The sequence below is a fragment of the Castor canadensis genome, chromosome 3 (assembly GCF_047511655.1).
Source record: "Castor canadensis chromosome 3, mCasCan1.hap1v2, whole genome shotgun sequence".
Taxonomy (NCBI): domain Eukaryota; kingdom Metazoa; phylum Chordata; class Mammalia; order Rodentia; family Castoridae; genus Castor; species Castor canadensis.
In genome coordinates, this window is record NC_133388.1 from 150,016,479 (window position 1) to 150,036,547 (window position 20,069).

The 20,069-nt window shown below is 32.6% G+C and overlaps 1 protein-coding gene across 2 annotated transcripts in view; it reads right to left on the reverse strand.

Moving 5' to 3' along the window:
- Positions 1-580: 580 nt before the first annotated feature.
- The window catches only part of Mmp16 (matrix metallopeptidase 16), a 252,970-nt gene continuing 233,481 nt past the window's right edge, over positions 581-20,069 (reverse strand). For both annotated transcript variants that reach the window (XM_074068801.1, XM_074068802.1), the window contains exons 8-10: positions 19,072-19,222; positions 14,284-14,399; positions 581-10,304 (exon numbers count right to left, since the gene is read on the reverse strand). In XM_074068801.1, the coding sequence (XP_073924902.1) occupies positions 9,970-10,304; positions 14,284-14,399; positions 19,072-19,222 (602 nt within the window). In that variant the 3' untranslated portion in view covers positions 581-9,969. The remainder of the gene's footprint in view (positions 10,305-14,283; positions 14,400-19,071; positions 19,223-20,069) is intronic.

Sequence of the window (20,069 nt, forward strand, 5' to 3'; positions counted from 1 at the left end):
AGTCAGTTCTCTACTGATGGTCTCCCTTACCTACAATATTATTATTAGAAGAGAAAGAGGACTGGGGTACAGCTAGGTCGTAGAGTGTGAGCTTAGCATGTGCACAGACCTGGGTCCAGGGAACTGGTTACCCAGCACTAGACAAATTTCTTAAATGGTATTCTACTTTTGATTAAATTTACATAAACAGTCTAGTCTTGATATGTGACTAAATAATAGATTATACTTACCTATTTCAAAAGTTATTTTTTATAATTTTCAAGTCTGCATGGAAATCTTAACATACCATATGCTTATGGGTGCTTACTTGAAATACCTTTGATGCAGCCATGCTTTCTTTTCCTGCTCTTGATCACAATGACATGCATCTAGTTAATCACTGAACACTCCCAGTTGAACTAGCCAGCTTAAGATGATGGGTAATGCAGGCCAACACAGGAGATCGTACCCTACACTACTCAAGCATTTTCATTTGCTGTTTCAGAATGATTAGGAAGACTTAGACAGGAAGACTACTCTATAGATCACAACTTACACATAGGTCATAAATATAAATAAATCAGTGAGTAAAACCACAATGTCTATGAACCATTTTTCTCTTCTCTTATTTATTGACAGATTTTTTTTAATTACAACACAATGAATTGATGGTAAATACAGAAGATGCAATAGTATAAAAAGCCATTTAACCCTTCCCTAAGTTAAGACACTTACAGCAGACAAAAAACTGCCCCACCCCAAATCCCCTTCTTGAATGGAAACGAAATAAATATAAATTAATAAATACAAAATAAATCACTGCACAGCCCTTAACTCTTTGATCGCCATGGCAAGAACCATGCTGATGATTCTAGCTTGTGACATTTGTGTGGTTAAAGGTTGCCGCAGCAGTCAAAGGGTTATAGCATTGTAAACATAAGTACTGTATGAAAATGTTCAGTTGTGTTAATGTTGTATAGCGATGAGATTAATGTATGATCCCTTGACCTTTAATGACGCAACATTATAAGGAGTTAAAGAGATAATAGCTTGGTGAGCTGTTACATAGACTAGTCAACCATTTTATTTAACAATGTGCTATGAGGCCTTGATTTTACTAATAAAAGACAACTTGTGAATAAACACTGCTCAATGCACTGATCAATAAAATCAATGAAAAATTAATTTAAGCACCACAAAATTTTGCCTGATTATATCTGACAGTCATAATACACTTTAGCACCATTTATGTAGCCTTATATTTGCACACAAACAAGCTTTGTGTTTGTCAGTAGATGCTATCTGAAAAAGAATATATATGCCAGATTTGAGATAGTTTAAATGTATAGACTCCTGTGTGGGCAAAAAACACAACTTGCAAACCTTAAAACTCATTCATCAAATAAATGTGTGTTACTTATTTCATTCCTAGCACATTTTTAGAAGACAACATATTACCAAAAACTTAATAAAACAGTGTATATTTGAATGTGAACAACCTAGAAACTTGAAGATAGACTTTAATATTCTCCATAACCAAAAACATCATGGGGAATTAAAGTAAAGGTAAAGTATTTTCAGACAACCACAAAGTAATGGCCTAAAGTTTTAATTTCCTGGACATTTCTCTCTGCTTCACAGTTTAATGTTACTTAAATAAAATCTGCATTACTTTTAATTCTTTTAATTTCCCATAACCACAATAAAGAAAAGAGAAGTGATTCTTATAAGCTATAAAATGATTAGTTTTTTTACCCAATACACAACTTTCCTTTGCAATTGCTTATATCTCATTTGGACTTTAAACATAAATGTCTGTGCAAATTTTAAAAAATATTTGATACTTATTTGACAAACTATCCATGGGAGCTTTTTCCCCTTAGACTATCTAGTAAATATACATATATATATACATATATATATATATATATATATAATATGTATACTATTTATTTCCAAATCTATATTACCAGATAGCTGATATGGATGTCACAAATCTGAATTCATTATCATACTGATCCTCTATTGGAATCAAGATAATGTTAATACAGGTATACAAGTTTTAAAACATTTCAAAGATTAGTTACTATACCAATGAAGCAGGCAAATTTCTCAATGCTAGTAATACTTGATTATTTTAAAAATCATCAACAAACTATGAACTAATTAGATTTTATGTTTTTTGTTAAAAAATTAAGTTTATTAAAAGTTCTATTAGCGCAAAGTTGAACTAGTAATCTCCATTTATTTCCCTCCTATAATATAAAAACAAGATACATTTGTTTAAAATTAGATACCTAAAAAAAAACTTTCAAGACTTTTAAGCTTGAAACAAATTTTTATGGCCAAGTCTCTTAAACCCCTGAAAATAGAGGTCCACAATAGAAATGCTGATTCAGTCAAAATCAATGCAGCGAAAAGCTGCTGCTATAATACCTCTAATTCTTTTATTCTATCTCTCTTTCTAATATATATGTAATTTACACTTAAACGGAAATAGAACAAAGAATCAAGGCTTTAGGCATTCATGTCCCCATGATGTACTTTAAACAGAACACTATATTATGGTATTTACTTTACTGTATAATTATTTAAGTTACATTTTCCCAAAACAAATTCTCCTAGCTGTCTTATCAATAGACAACAGCCATGATATTCAGCATTTCACTTTGTCAGGGGAATAGCTCTATACAAAGTTAGAAGCCAATAAAAGAGATTGGGATGTGTGCGAAACTAAGTCTTTGTATGGAATTTGTGAAGGAAACTACTAAGGAACAAAGATGTATTTCCTGGGCACCATGTCTGATATGCAGTGTTGCTCAACTCTGGTTTTCACAAAGGGAAGGGTGAAATTTAATCTGTAACAAAAGAGGAGAGAAAGGTACAAATCGAAAGGAATGCAAATATAGGCAGAGAGTGCAGAAGCCTACACACACATTATGAACTGTCCTCCCAAGAATCTTATTTTTGGGTGGTGACACAAAGCAGAAAAATAATGATTTCAGAATTGAAGGAGCAAAAAAAAATAAAAGCAGGCACATACTCACCCTTGTTTAGAAATCATGTTTGTTTGGAAGTAAAGTTGTGAAGGTTGTGAAATTTTGCATTTATAAACATAGAAAGGAATGATGGATTCTATACAAAAGAAGTGAATGACAAAAAAACCTCAAACCTAATTTTACTCAGGCAATGGTATATACTGAAGAGTTGTGAGAGGACAGGCAATAATGAGGTCTCCATGATGCTATTTCAGTGATAACAACAACAACAAAGACATTGACTTAAAGATAACCCTTGTATTACTACAGAAACCATTCATTCAAGGCATGTTTTATCTTAATAATTGGATAATTGGGTTGCTGATCTATAGAAAGGGAGCAAGTCCAAATCAGCATTACATGACAACAAGGAAACGTGCATCCTACTTGGTGACTTTTAAAAAAGACAGCTCATACCAGGGTTCATTCATAAATATTTGGCAAGACAGGCCAACATAACAACATACATTCGTATAAAAGATGGCAAGTACAAACAGCACCGTTTTCTACCCTAGGAAAAGCATCCTAACATGCAGTCACATCTCATCCAAGCTTCATAATATATGAGGCATGTATACAAAGGCCTATGTCAATAAATGTGCCTGGGATCCAATTAGCTACAGACCAAGTGCTATAGAAATGTCTGTATGGAAACTGACATTTTCTCATGGATAAAACAAAACGAATAAAGTAGAAGTATCTTTGTAAATTACAACGTTTATCTTTTATTCTTGATCAGCATTCTCTCTTTCAGTTTTTCAAGGTGAAATAAAGTTTAATGACACCTTGCTTTGAAGCTAAGTGGCCTAATATGATAGAATTATCATATTTTTTTATCTATGTTTAATTGATTTTTCTCCCTTCTTAAAGGGCAGATAAGTCCAGCTCTATAGCAGAGCACATGGCAAAGTTATATGAATCAGCACAACATTCTAGTTTATGATGTGTTTTCTGACACTGTTCAAAGTGTCCTTGAATGTAAGGACAGGTTGAGTGCAAATATGAGTATTATTCCCAGTCCTACATTAGTAGAAGAAAAATTATAAGACACTTTTCCCTTTAAGCTCAAAAGACATAGAATCCTTAGAAATCTCCAGATATAAATGTCTTTTATATGTAGTTTTTAACTTATTTTCATTGACTATGAATTACTGGAAATGCTCTCACTTTCCTTAAAAATATTATTAGTTATGAACGCCTGTGAAGTCTTTGTTATAGTACTAAGCTTCTCATGATCTTATATTCTAACTTAGTATAAAGAATCAGTATGGATGTATGTCATGTCCAGTTATTAGCCCACAAGTGTGTTAAAAAATTAAAAGCTATTACTTTTGTATTCTAATAGAAAATTGACAGGAATTTTACAATATCTCATGTGTTTCCCCTCAATTTCTGTTAAAAATGTTAAATCACTGTCCATTCTTAGGCTTTCTATACTATTGGTTTAATTTTGAAGGAGACATTGAAAAACATATTTTAAATTGGATGCTATTAATCTGACCTGAAAGATTTCAGAATCACTTCAAGTTTACAGCAATAAAAATTGAGAAATAAGTTGAGTGATACATTAAAGACAAAGGTTACAGTTAGATGAGACTAAAACACTAAGGCAACTTTTTTTTTGCTACTATGCCAAGTGTTTTGTGTTTTATGATTATTGAGGTAAATTTCTATCCTAGGGAAATGGCTTTTCTCATGGGATTCTAACAATACATATCTTTCCAATTGAGGTTACCGAACACCTACTTCTGACATTTTTGGCCTATAAGGCAATGCATGGGTATCAAATGTGTTTACACAGGTAACATTTAATGACCACTGGTGGAATATATACATTGATAAATCACATATTCATCACTAGTGCAAAGAGCTTGAAGTTACATTTTTCTCTACTATTTTTATACTTGCTAAGGTAAAATTTCTGGTTGCATTATGAAGGAGTGCTAGAGTGTCTTTATATGTTACAAAAGACTCATTTTCTCTTCCACTGTCACTATATTTATTAAATATGATATTTAACTTTCATATTTATGGTTTGGTACTGCCCTTGGTTGCTACTTTGTTTATTATATAAATTTCTAATTTTTATTATATACCTGTTTAAACTTTTAGGATGTAGATATGGTTATGTCTTAGGCAACTGGATCCTGTAACTTAGATTCATAGACTCTGGCACTTATTTCCTGTGGTCACAATAAATAAGTATCATGAAGTTGCATGAAATCCAAAAGAATGTTTATGTTCTCCAATATGATTGACTTTATATCTCTTGTGATATCATATGTTGGCTGATTATATTTATAGCTGTGTGTAATAGGTTGTCTAAATCTTACATTTTTGGTTGTGAGGGCATGTTGTGTTTGACACCTGTGATACTTTGGAGTATCCTCTTAAGGGCATCAAAAATTAAACAAACTTTTTGCTAAGTTTGCTAAAAAAGGTCTCATCACCATCCCCAAGGTTGTTTTTGTGTATACTACAATCTCACAGACTCAAAACTATCAATAACTCACTTCCTTTATTAGTTTCTGGAAATAACTCCAAAAACTTTTTTAAAAAGATTCTTTTCATGAGTCATATTAACATGTCTATTTGATAATAACATCCATTCTTCTTCAGACAGCACATTGAGTTTAGTCAATATGGACACACTGGTTATTCTACTATAAGATCCACAAAAGCATGAGTCTGTATTTGTACCACACCAGAGATATCAACACAATTTGTAGAACTTGCAAATATTACATTACGATGCCTAGGATCCAGCATATATACTATCATACATGTATTGGAATTACCACTAAAGTCTGGGCAATGTTTTGATCCACCACATTATCACTCCTAGAAAGGAAATGAAAATAAGTACATAGTCTATGAAAAGTCAAATTATGTGTTAATAAAAATGATTATAGGCAATCTGACTAATAAATGTGACATTTGCTTATTTCTGTAAACCAGTCTGTATCCTTCATTACTTAGTAATTATTTTTTGGTAATCATTACTTAGTAATTTATTATATTCGATTCAGAAAAGCCTTGCTCTCTGGTTGATAACAGAAGTTGTCTTTGCTAGTAGTACATAATGTTCTCTAATTCAGCTCTGTAAACTTTGTAATTATAAAGAGTGTCTGTATTCACCTGCTATGAATGCCATCTCTGAAGACACTTTGTTCTCAAATGGGACAATAGTTAGATTCTCAAACTTTTCTTCATATCTTATGTAGAATTACTGATTCATAGAGAATTCAGATTAGATATTTTAACGCTTCATTCAACCTAGTTAATAATATACAGAGCAATATATGACTAAAATGATAAACTATAGTGTCATTTTATGTAAAGAACCTTGTCATGTTTACAATTGTGTTTTTGCTTGGTAAAGTAACAAAAATAGTGAAACAGAAGAATATTCATGGATGAGTTTTCCTTTTAATTTGGGAAATGCTAACTTTTCATGTTACTAGTGATGAGATGATGAAACATATATTTAATAGATTGCATGTCTACTGACACTGAACTGATACATTATGTTGTTGACCTATGGAAATTTATTCCTCATTATTTTTGAATTACTACTGGTGTGTGCTAGGTTAATTAGTCGCTCTCCTTTTCACTACTCAATTAAAATTGACATCTTTAAAAAACAAATGTCTAGTGAAAGAAGAGTCAGCCACCTTACAAAGTTCTCAGTATAAACGGTCAAATGGAATACCAGTGCTTGTGATTATGTTGTACTTATTATTTTCTTATCTATTGTTATCTTACAGCTTGATAAATGTCCCAGTCAAGAAAGAAATCATATGTGCCTCTTTTTATCACATAAACCTCTTCTCATATTCAAGTAAATAGAATCCAAATCTTATCTATAACATTAGCCAGAATTCCAGTAAAATGATAGACTCTTTCCTGCTTAATGCTATGGTTATTTTCTAGCCCTTATATACCTGGTCCTGTGATGAATCAGGATGCTGTGATGAATGAGTGCAGAGACATTAGAGTGCTTATTCACTTTCATTCTCATTTCATAGAAAAACAGTCAACGCAGGTTGATGGAGTTCCTCAGTGATTTGCACGTGTCCCCGGATGATATATTCTCATTTCTATCTTTAGCAAAATATTATCTCCAGTCATTTTTTTCTTGACATCAAGGTCTTGAAAGGATTAAACCTTCTCATAAGCAAATGTTGAATAAATGAGCTTACATATAAAGTCCTCCCTGCTCAGAAGCAGTGCCTACTCTTTCTTTGTAACATCAGCATCTCTAGAATGGAAGGAAGCTCTGAAGTAAAGCTACAGGGCTGGTTCTTGTCCTCTCTCCTTGCTTGCTTGGCCCTCTTTGATATCGTGTCAAATATTGTCTGCATTGCATAATGTTTAGCTGTAAAGCCATTCCTCTATTTTTAACAGATTTTTTTTTTTACCTTAGCCTTACAGTATGTATGTTGAGATGGTAAGAAATACTGATTTGCAAGGCTTTTCAGCATGCCATCCATGATTAGAAAATATTTTCCTTACCAAATCATGAACATGTAGTTTAACCAAAAGGCATTGTAATTTTCATGCTATGTTGAGTATAAATATAAATTCAAGGCAGCCAAACTATCCATTTCCAAACAAGAATGTACACCTACACTCATTAAAAGTCATCTGGAAATGTGTATTATTAGCAAATGAGTAAGAAATTTTCACTAGTATAAAATTCCTGCTTTATATAAAAGCCACACTGGCCATTCAAGTATTCGAGGTTATTTTTCCCTATAGTTTTTTATAATTCATACTAAATGATAAAATTAGGCTTGAAATTATACTAGAAGAAATTAAAAATCACTTCTACCTATAGGGCATTTTTAGAGTGTGCATGTAAAGAGCAAAGTGTCCATCTGCAGATTCACTATCAGTACTCTTTCTCTCTTCACTCTAAGGAAACAGCTCATGCTTACTAGGTTTTAGAGAACAACAATCCAATGGAGAAGCAACACCAGATTTCCTTCAGTTTGTGCCAGTTTGCAAGTTAAAGGTCAAAGGGCAAAGACATAGAATAGGACGCTTGAAGGAAAATTTTCACAGAAGACAATGTTTAAGTTGTTGTTAATGACAGTCAACAGATCAATAATCAAGTTCAAGGCAAGCTGTTCATTGTTTCAAAAGCTAATCCCCTCAAAAGCTGGCTTTCACACAAAGCCAATGTCTGACTCATGGGGTGCATTCCTTCTGACCATCTCTAATAAGTTCACAGCCCAGTGGCTGTAAAGCCATTCACTGCAAGAAGCAGCTCCTAAAAATCAATAAAGAGGTCTGTCAGTTGCTGACTTTTCTCTAGGAAAAAAATATTGATACAAACCTGCTCTGCAGGTCATATGAAAATGACAATACTGCTGTTAGGACAAATTACACTCAACAATGAAATGCTTTGGTGGTCTCTTGGCTCTGTCAGTGATCAAATGGATGGCTAAATGCCAGAAGCCACACTAACCCTTTGAGAACTATGGTTGACATTGCCGTAGGCAATGCACTGTAGGATTTTCATGCAACCTCAGAGTCATCAACTTAATTCAGTTTTCAAAATGGCAATGCTAACTGCATATACTAAGGCAAACTGAATTTTCATGCAATGGATTTTAAACAAAACTTTGATATATCTCAGAAAAAAAAAAGACTTAAGCTTTTATAACCAGTTGTTCAAATAAAATTTCACTCTTATGAGATACTGTTAACAAAATATGTGTTTTATTTGCCAGAAAATTTTTGGCAAGTAACATTATTGTTCTTTGTTATAAATACATTTATGTATTACTGTAAACCATTTAAGAATTACATGGGATTGTAGGACATGTTTTGAAAACCCAAACTTCTTGGACCTTTGATTGTTTTTTACCATTGCTCATTTTTACAATTTACCAGATCACAAAAATGACAATCCTAAGACTCTGAAAGCTGGTCTGATAGTTCTCAAAGGGTTATACCAATGTAGTAATGGAGTCATAAATCCTTGTAAAATAACTGTCACTTTAATTTGTTTCAGAGACATACTGCTTCTTGCTCTGTTTTGTAATGAATATTCCTGACAGACCCATGGAAGGCCTGGGGCAATGGCCTAATACAACTGGGGAGATTATCACAATGATATAAGAGTCAGGTAGCAAGAAAGGGTATAGAAACACTTCAAAACAATGAAAAGTTCCTGTTTGAATATAGCTATGAATATAAATGTGATGAAACATTGAGGACATAGCTGAGAACAGCTGTATAAAATGAAAAATGGATGTATTATTAAGGCTGTTACTATATTGCAGATATTTTGGCCCCTTGTGTGTTGGAAAATGGCTGTCCCAACAGTCTAAGTCCTGCAAGTGTATTCCAGGTCTCCCACAAGACAAAGTGATGTGCAGGAGACTATCCATAGCAGTCACAGAGCTATCTTCTTTGGAGACAAAGCTGTTTTGGGTCTTCACACTTTCCTGAAAGTTCAATTGTGGACTTTTTAATTAAACTTTATTTTCCTTTGCTTTAAAGCAAAAAACAAAAATGTGGATTATCTGTTTTGCTTTTTTTTTTTTCTCTTTCTCCCTCCCAGAAATGGGCTCAGATTTCAAAACGAAAAAAAAAATCGAAAACTTTTGAGAAGAATCTTTTCTTCTTTTTTCTCCTCTTCTTTAGTTAATCCTGTAATTTCACTGGGCATTGAGCGTGCAGAGGAAAGGCCTAGAACTGAATGACAAAGAAAGACAAAGGACTGAAGAACGGCAGGTACTGTGCGTCATGGAAGCTTCCCCATGAGTGTGTCTTTCACTCATGTGCAGGACCAGCAACCCTCTGGGTTTGGAAGGTCAGCCCCGAATTAGGCTGCCACAAGCCTGCTCCTAGCTAGGAAACAGCATAACAGCTCTTGTCTTGAATCTCAAGTTACCACAAACTCCTGGAAAAGAAAGAAAGAAAGGAAAAAAACCCTACATCACACCCACTCTTGCATAGAGCGCTTACAGTACAGTATGTGGCGGGGTGTTCCTTTCCTCTTGAACTGGAACACAGTGTAAACCAGTACAAGGAGGCATAAGGCCAAGATGCAGGGAATGACAATAGCTATGGCTTTCACAGTGCTGGCTGTGTTGTCCAGTTTGATGACAATGTCTACATCATCTGGTGGGCTATGTCCTTCTTTATCTCGGTCTGTTGGTCCATCACAGCCCATAAAATCCTTGAGGATGGATCTTGGATATCCAGGTTCTACCTTGAGTATCTGGTTGTTGAATTTCCAATATTCCTTTCCTTTGTAGAAATATGTAAAGCCTGGTGGGGGAAAACACACATACACACACAGGTCCCACTTATTCATGAAAGTTTATAAGTCTAGAAATGTGAATGAAATAGGATACTTCTTAAAAGATGTATTTTAAGGCCTTTCAATTTTCATTGGAGGAAAATACTATTCTCACTTCAGCTGCAAATGGCACTGGTTACTTGCTTTATGACTTGTGTCTTCTAATACTTTGCTGGCTTGTAAGAGTGCTGCCTTAGAATTATAAATTACAGTTATAACATCAACCTATATTGGAAGATGCTGAAACAGTTTCATTAATGGAAACACTATTTACCCTCCGTCTATCACTGAGGACACGGTTTAATACATTGTTAAGAAGCTTCTCACCTCTTTACATCTCAAGGGAGCCTTATCATCATCTAACTATCAGGCATTCTTGTGCTCTTCCTAAAGTCAGTTTCCTTTTGTCATTTGGAAAAGAAATCATAGAAAATCATCAGGCTGCAGGTGTTTTCTTTAGTCTACCAGTAATCTTCTTAAGAAATAAATAGGTATTTACAATACTTTGCACAGTAACCTCATGTCTGGCCCTAAATCATGCTGATTTTGTCCTTTTTCTTTTTGTCTCCTTTATTTAACTTTCTTACTTAGTGTTAAGGTTTTTCTCCCTAGCTATATTTTAGAGAAATTTTAAAGTCTTTATTAATCCTTTTAGGAATAAAGTTAAACAAATCACAATCTTATTTTTAATATTTCTAAGTAACTTATATTTCATGGGAGGTATAGGAAATCTCAAAAAACTCAACAGTATATATAGTTTATGTTCCAAAATAATATGGTTGTCAATAATTGACTGTGTAAATTTGTGAGTGCCTGACATATAAAAATTACAAACATGCATTTTCTTAGAACTATTCATCAAAAAATTAGGTACACATTCAGTCTGTTTTTCTGTCTATAGTTCTTTCATGTTTTATTTGTTTGTTTATTTGTTGACTATGCTACTTGGACTTAATTCTTGTTTTAAGATAAAACCAAATCAATGACAACCAAAAAAAAAAAAAAAAAGCCAAGAAGAAATGTGTTAATGCTATATTACTTAAAAATGTGTTTGAAGAGTTATTGATTTTGGATATAATGCATAGTTTACAATTCATTTTCTTGAGAACTTTCTATTTTATTGAGAAACCATGTTAAAAGTTCAGTATATGTCATCTTTTAACCCTCATTACCACGCCATCAAGTAGAATTAATTTCCCATTCTTTTCAGGCAGAGATATTTTGGATCAGAGTTAAATATATATGCCTAAGCCCTGGTGAAAGCAGGATTTAAATTGTGTTCTACATATAGAACCTGCACACATAATGATTTTTCTAGTTAAACATCAATGGTTGGAATAAATATCATTCCTGGACTAAAGAAGTCTGACATCTCACAAAAAAACTACAGATAAGGTAGACTGTGACTTCAGATCACTTCATTTTGAAAATCATTTTGTTCAATGCCATAAAAACCTGCTGTGGTTTTTGGTTTCAAAGGACAGTTTTGCAATCAGAGCAACTTGCCAAGTAAAAACAGGTGAATGTAGATTCAAATTTTTCTGCAGGGAGCTAGTATTTGATTACTCTAATGAAATCCAGTGTAATTACTCAGTGAGCGTGGATGAAGAAAGATTGATGGCCTGCCAAAAGACAGTACAGTACAGTAAATGATCATAGTTGAACAATGGCATTGATTTAGAATTAAACAGACCTTCAAAATAGGTGAATGTATTTCTATGTTTATAAACTGGTAAACTAACAGCTGGAAGCACCCTTATCTTCAATTTTTAGCCTAAACTAATTACTACAAAGCTATCAGGAATCTCCCAAAAGTCAAGAATATTCCTTTTTTGTATTTAACAGAACTGGAAGTCAAATTTTCTGGCAGTATACTCCATTACAAAGGTGTAGAACTGACTGTCACTAAATATACTTTTTAGAAATAAGAAATCAAGTCAGTAGGAGTTAGATAACATAAGTATTTGAAAAGAAATAGTCTGAAATCTTAGTAACAGAAATATGTCAAATTTTGAACCTGAGAAATTCATCTTGTTCAATAATTTAGTACTTTTCATTTATGAAATACCGATTGATTGAAGAAATGATTAGGTAATTGTGGGGTTTTTTTTCCTTTGTAAATGTAGCTTTGATGTTATACTCCATACATGTTATGGTTATCAAGAAGAGAAATTTTGAGGACCCAAGGACATGGTTCAAGTGGTAGAATACTTGTCTGGCAAGCACAAGGCCCTAAAATTCAATTCCCAGTATCACCAAAAGGAGGGGAAAAAAGAGAAATTTTGAGAAAGAAATCAAAGACGTTTCCATAGTGTTATTTTATGATTTTTTTGCCTCTTATATTTGACTGGACCTTATTGGTTACTCTTCTATTGCTTCTGCTTAAAAAATATAATGACACACTCCCTCATAGTTGCCTTATTATAACTAAATGACTATTTACCAATTTTAGTGCCTTTGTATTCTGTTTTCTACTCCATGTTTATCGTTGGTGTTTGATAAACATTAATGAGTGAACTGAATCTTGAATAAATCTTATGGAATGAGTCAAACTCATAGGTTTTGACAAAGTGAGTATCAAGGAGGATAATTAATACCACCAAATCAAAGAACCAAGAGATAAAACAATTAAAATTAAAAGCTAAATTTGGAGGTGCAAATACTAAAGTGGAATGTATCAATGTTAAAAGTAGAATCTATACTTCAAAATTAAAATCATAAGGAAATAAATAAAAAATATTGGAGCAGTGTGGTTTGATGGAAATTAATGTAGGAATAACTTTAAGGAGAGGGTGAGTCTTTACCATCATTTTAGTACAGTTACAAACTCATGCTGTTGCTTAAAAATCACCATTGACTAATGAATACTAACAGGAAATCATTCTATAGTCTCTAAATCTTATTACTAACTACTTAAGCAATATAATATAGAAATAAATATGCTAATCTCCTCAGCAGTACTGGGATTGAACTCAGTTCAAACTCTACCATTTGAACCACATCTCCAGTCTGATTTCTCCTCTTTGAAGACATGTATCAGAGGAGACTCTTTGAGGCTAGAATGTTCTAGTTTTAAACCTCAGATATACATCTAACTAATTTTATGGTCAGGAACAAGTTATCTAAACTAGCTGAATGTAGGACAAACCAGATAATACATGTAACACACTTGCTGCATAAATTCATTATGTAGGCATTCAAAAGGTGCCAGATAGTTCTATTCCATGGCCAAGATGGCAGAATTAGTACAAGTAGACATTATAGGAAGACATATTCCACCTTAATATGAAAAACATAAAAACCTATAGCTTATTTTCAAGCTTGTGGATTTTTAAAAATTACCATTAGGAGAGAATTTCTACAGCAATTGATTTCTTATAGTGGTTGGAAGAGTGAACTGTAGAAAATGTTTCAGCATTCCATCATTTTTGATTTTATGGTTGTCAAGTATAACCATCTTTTGTTCCTTGCTATGGAGTCATTATACATCTACTCTAGTCTGTATTAGTGTGATCTTCCTTGTTTGTGGATACTCTAAGACAAAGAGAATGAAAAATTATAACTCCCCATGTGCTATTAATGGGTGTCTTTGTGTTTCAGCTGGCACTTATATCATCCTTGGGAAAAATTCTTGTCCTACCTATGTATGTTATTATTTTTACAGAAATTTTAACACAAATGTAGATGAGGTTACTTCAAAGATATCCATAGTCTCTATATTAAAGTATTGCCTGCAGTTTTTCTAATGATTTTTTAGTAGATGTAAGTTAAGGTTGAAAAATAGCTAGAGTATAAGAATAAATATAAGTCTAGAAAGGAAAGTTCATATAAATATATTGTGTAGCTCTAGTATGGTATTTTCTAATTATTTAACATAGTGAAAAATAATAAGGTTATTATTAAAATAGTTAGGAAACTTATGAAATGTATAATGCACATGTTGCATACCATTTTCTTTGTGCACAAAGGCTCCCTGAGGAGATTCAGGGATCCCTTTCCAGACTGTGATGGGTTTTGGATAGCCAGGGTCCATGGTTTTCATTTCTTCACTGTATCTCCAATACCTGAAAAGGACAAAATAACAGCAAAACATGCATAGGAAAAAAGTTATGTATAAAACAGTTATAACTAACATTATAATTAACATTGTTACCTGTGTACTTGTCATGATTTAAAATATCTGATTTTCACTGGAATGATAGTGAGCATAAAGAACTTATACTACTTCTTCCCCACATATGTTGCGATCTGTTATTGTATATACCTTGTATATGTTAAAATGAATATTTATTAATAAATTCTAAATATATTATGCTAAGTATACATATAATTCATGTTTTGAATACAAGAAAAATGCTCATCCACTTACTATTTTTTCTCTGAAAAATAAGCTATGGATTCAACTAAGAACTAAAGATCATATTCAGTTTGGAACACTGTTAGTAAATCATGTAAGAGATATAGCTATTATTATAGAAAAAACTTGGGAATTTGCACAGGAGAGTCAGTAAATGATAAAGACTAATACAAATGAACATTATAGATTTTTCTTTTGATTCATCAGTTATATTTACTAGAGAATTTTGCATTAAATTAGATGGTTCACTAAGAGAAGCATTCTTAATCAATACTTCAAAATGAATTGTGATCAGATGTAAGATTTATTAATCAGTTTTTCAACTTAATCATGGATCTCATTCCATAAGGAATAAGAGTTGTGCAGATTACAGTATACAAAGTTTTAAAATTCTATGTATTTTAAGGAAACAAAAAGGTATCGAAAATTCTGTAGGGAAATATTTCAATGAGATGATGTTGCTGTTTAGTGTACTCCAAACCAAACCCTAAGTGGATCCAAATGTACCCCAGTCATTTCTTTATCTGACTTGATCTCAAGACTCTCCTCCAGAGTCAAGATTACTTGCTTCTGTTAAGCTAGGACAAAACATAACACCTTCTCTTTTTTCATACCCAAATAATCATATAAAATCTCCCTTTTCAGAAACATACTTAAAAATTCAGCAGAATAACAAAATATTATTTTGGCTATAATTATTTAAAAATACATTAGATAATTACTTTATAAACATTTAACTTAAGCTGGAAGAAGTCAAAGTATTAGTTCACTTGACTATTAGCAATAATCTAAAAAATTCTAAAATGGATCAAAATTTTGTGTTTTTATTTGAAAATACCTTAAAATTTTCAATAGTTAAGCTTAGCACGAAATATGCACTCTTGGATATATTTGTGAGAAGATATTGAGAGATGAATCAGGAAGACAGCATTTTAGAGCTAAATGCTATGGACATCAAAATGTATCTAAGTACTACATTCCAGTGTATTGCAAAAAGGGCGAGTAGGAGTCGGGGGGAATGAATTCCATGCTGAATGTGAAATAGTACATATTTTAATCTGAATTTACAGATCTATTTAAAGAATCATCATTTCCTCTATTCTTTGGGTGTCTCTACACCTGGAGGATTTCATGTGGATCTGTGCTTTCAATGCCTTCTTTATGTCAATCACTGTCAAATATGTAACTCTGACTGACTTTCTCATTAAGATGCAAACTCAATTATCTAACTACCAAATTGACTTCTCTTTATTTGGTGTGTAGATAGGCACCTCATATCAAATACAGATATTTTCAATTCTCTTAATCCCCTTCTCCCAATATTCTTTCTGCTAACTCTTCCAAATCCAGAAATGGTACTATCTACTCAACTACTTAGGTGAAGAAGGTAAAAATCACCACTGATTTGCTTTGTTCATCTCCTCTAAAATCTAAGCTCTAAGAACAACTTGCTTGATTTCATTGAAAATGTGTGTGGTAGTCATCCACCTTGCTCCATTCCCAGTGCCACTGCAATGCATCCCTGTAATCTTTTAAAAGCCTCCCAGTTACACTCGTGCTTCCACTTTTGAAGCCCATTCTTCACAGAGAAGTGAGAATGATCTTATGAATATACATGAACTAGTGTAATTTTGCCCATTAAACACCCAATGTCTTAGAAGTTAGTCCAAACACTTTGCTTTGGCCTACAGGACTCCGTGTAATCTAATCTATGCTCACCTGCTTGACCTCTCCTACCACCTAATCCCTTACTGTGGTAACAAAACTTTTTCCTGGTTTTGAACATTGCACCTTCATTCTGAAATTATTGTCTTTGTACAGCTACTTCATTTCTCTATAACACATTGATCTGAACAGCTTCATATGGGTGAAATGTCTCCCTACTCAAACCCCTGCTCAGAATTTTTGAATAAATGAACAAGAGGTAGGATAGGACTGGTACAGAAATTTTAGGGAGGCAGATATTAAAGCTATTAAAAACATAATGGGCTGCCTCATATTCCTGCTATCAATTCAGACAGGCAGAGTTAAGTAGGTTGCTAAATCCAGAATAAGTATTGTGACTATGGAATTATATGGTTATACAGATGAAAAGTAATTAGTTTATGAAACATCTGTAACTAATGACATATTACCAAGATCACATTCATGGAAATTATTTGGAATCCTATTTTTAATATTTCCAAAATCTATAAAAATCACAGTAATTTAAGTTAAACAAAATTAATAATAGTTACTTCTATACATTTTTCTCTGATTTACATATAACTTTTCAAGTAGAAAGCAAATAAACTGGGGGGGCATGGGTGAGAGATAGCCCAAAAAATGTATACACATATGAATAAATATAAAAACAATACAAAAAAAGAAAGCAAATAAACTAAAATGATTTTTCTTGTTTGTTAACAGTCTATATTCAATTAGAAAATTGGTATCTAGCCTTCATCAATTTCACTAATTTGAGATATCCCATATTTAATCTGTAAAATTAAAATTTCTAGTCAGTGCTAAATATTTAGAATGACAAGATTTTACAAGTATTCCCTGTATACAGGGATAAAGGACTATCTGATTATAAAATGGAAGTTTTTAATTATCATGTATGAAACTCTTTAGTTTAAACTGCTATATGAAAGCTAAACTTTTATTTTCTGCCCCCCAAAACCTAATTTCTACAAGGTGTTTCCTGAGTTTTTTGTTTCTATTCCTTTCTGTCTTGTACCTGATCATGAAAGAGTGTATATAAGTAATTAAAACCAGCTGCAGAATTAGATAACTTTAAGAATCACAACATGCTAAAGAATATGTGAACTAGGTGTCGTGGCACACGATTGTAATACCAAAGCTTGGGAGGCTAAGGCAGGAGGTCTGAGAGGTCAGCCTGGGCTACATAGTGAGTTTGAGACCAGCCTGCGCTTTATATAGTAAAACCCTGTATGAAAACATGAAACAAAACAAACAAACAACAAAAAAATTCAAAATAAAAACAAACAAAATCCCCACCACTACCACCAACAAAAACCATCATATGTTATAAATCTGTAGATTATATGAGTGGTCACTATTCTGTGTCAACAAAGTTGATCATTTATCTCCCTTTATTCTAGATTAATTTACATTCTGTTGAGATCTATACTTTTTGTGCCTATAAGTAACATTTCTTTGGTGTAGTCTATTATTTGTGATTTTGTAAGAAACATTTTAGCAATGCCTTGAATTAAAATTTATGAACATTTTGCTGTAGAAATACATGTATATAAAATTAGTAACAGAATAAATTTAAAAGTGTACATTCTTATTCATGGAGGCCAGTTACTGTGTCTTTTTGTTCAGATAAATCTCAGTGTTTGAAACCATTTGTAATTATAAATTGTAAATTTTTAAATAAACAATTTATATCCTTAGTTATTTTTCTCCAAGTTTGGAGATATTTTATAGGGTTATTTGATACAAAAATAATAAGGCAAACTGTATACTAGCATGTTTGGCATGAAAACCTGTTGGTCATATATGTGTATTTTTAAAAATTTACTTGTGATATGCAGTACAACGGCATACCTTAGCCTTTTCTACAAACCAGTGAAGGTTACTTATGAGTTTTATATTGTGACCTAGCTAGTAATATTGTAATTGAAATTTGAGTTTTTGCCTTTACTACTTTTCTACTTAAAATACTTAACATGATATAATATATTCTTCAGCTTGCATTTATTTTGTTTATGAGTCTGTCATTGGGTGGGCAGGAGTGGAGTCATATGGATCAAGTAGCTGGCATGAGTTTCAAGACTAATAATTTAGATACATTTTGTTGACTCTGTTAGCAATGTCATGAAAGGAAAAGAAGATGAACTGAGAACAAAACAGCTAAGAAGGAATGTTATGCTTCAAGCTAAAAATATTTCTCCCAGTGACAGTTTGTAATTGGTCACACACATGCATCTAAATAAATAGCTTCTTAGGAAGTACAACCCATGAGTAAAAGGAAATTGTTTGAAAATAGTCCTAATTAATTGTGCCACAAAACATATGACAAAACGTATTTTTTTCCTAAATAAAGCTAAGTGAAGTTACAAGCAAAGGTATTGCAAGGACACATATACACTATCTACATGGACTCATAGGCATATTAAAAATCATGGGGAAAAGAACGTATACCACGGTAAATATGTACATTCACAAGAAGGTTGCAGTTGAACGTGTTACATGATGATTTATCTTAAATATTACTTAAAACATATTAAAGATATTTCTATTGCATTAATTCTGGTGTTTAGATCCATACAGTTTCTTTACCAAGAGTACTTTCCTATGACAGCCTAAAAACACTGATTTCTTAAAATATTAGTTAACTGCTTTCCTCATGTGATGTGTGTACTGACCTGTCCCCTTTGAAGAAATAGGTTTTTCCAACATCCTCCCACCAAATGGCTGAATCAATACCATGAGGGGGAATTCCACTTCCAAGAGTAATCAAGTCATGAGGGTAACCAGGTTGAAGAGTTGTGTCCTTGAACACCCAATATTTGTTACCTGTATGAAATAAGTGCAAATGTAGAATACATTAACTTAATGTCAGACTAGAATACATCTATTCAGCAGAATGTATTTAAATTTGTTATGCAAGAAGTTCTTAAGTTAGTAGCAGCCACATCTGAAATATTGATGTTCTTTTTGAAATATCAGTTCTATTTTCAAAAGTGGATATAACGAATACTCGAAGTACTAAAAATTTGAGAGTAAGTTTAAAAAATAAAATAGAACAACTACTGAATAATATAGTAAAATATGGACTTTAATTTAAAAAATAAAATAGATCTGTAAATTAGCCTTAACAAAGAACAAAACCTAAATCAAGGGTAAAGGATTATTCCCCTAGAAATCAGAGGTATTATTTTTGTGTAAGTCTAAATCATTCCGGTGTTTTGTGCATTCTGTATGCCTTCAAATTGCTTTAGTGATTATAACCTCTATTCTATTAAAACACTTCCTTTGGGCTGATCCTTTCCTTTTATTATATAAACATTTACAAGGCTCTATAGTTTTATCAAGTCCTCATTCTTTGAACCTATGCCTTCTCCTGACTGTAAAACTATCCTTTTCTTTAAGAAGACTTCCTAAGGGCAGGAAAATTTAAATGCCAATCTTATATGGAATTGCCAAAGCACAACAATACTAAAAAGCAGTCTGACTCAAGTTGTATTTCTGTTTGAACATTCTCTACAGACAACACAGTTCCTCATACCCTGTGCCCCTGGCACAGCTCCTACTCAGTGTGCCTATCTAGTAGTCTATAGCCATTTCTCACTCTACAATCTTTATATAGGAGTCATTAATGTTCTTAACTAAACAATTTTTCACTTTTATCTGGTGACACAAC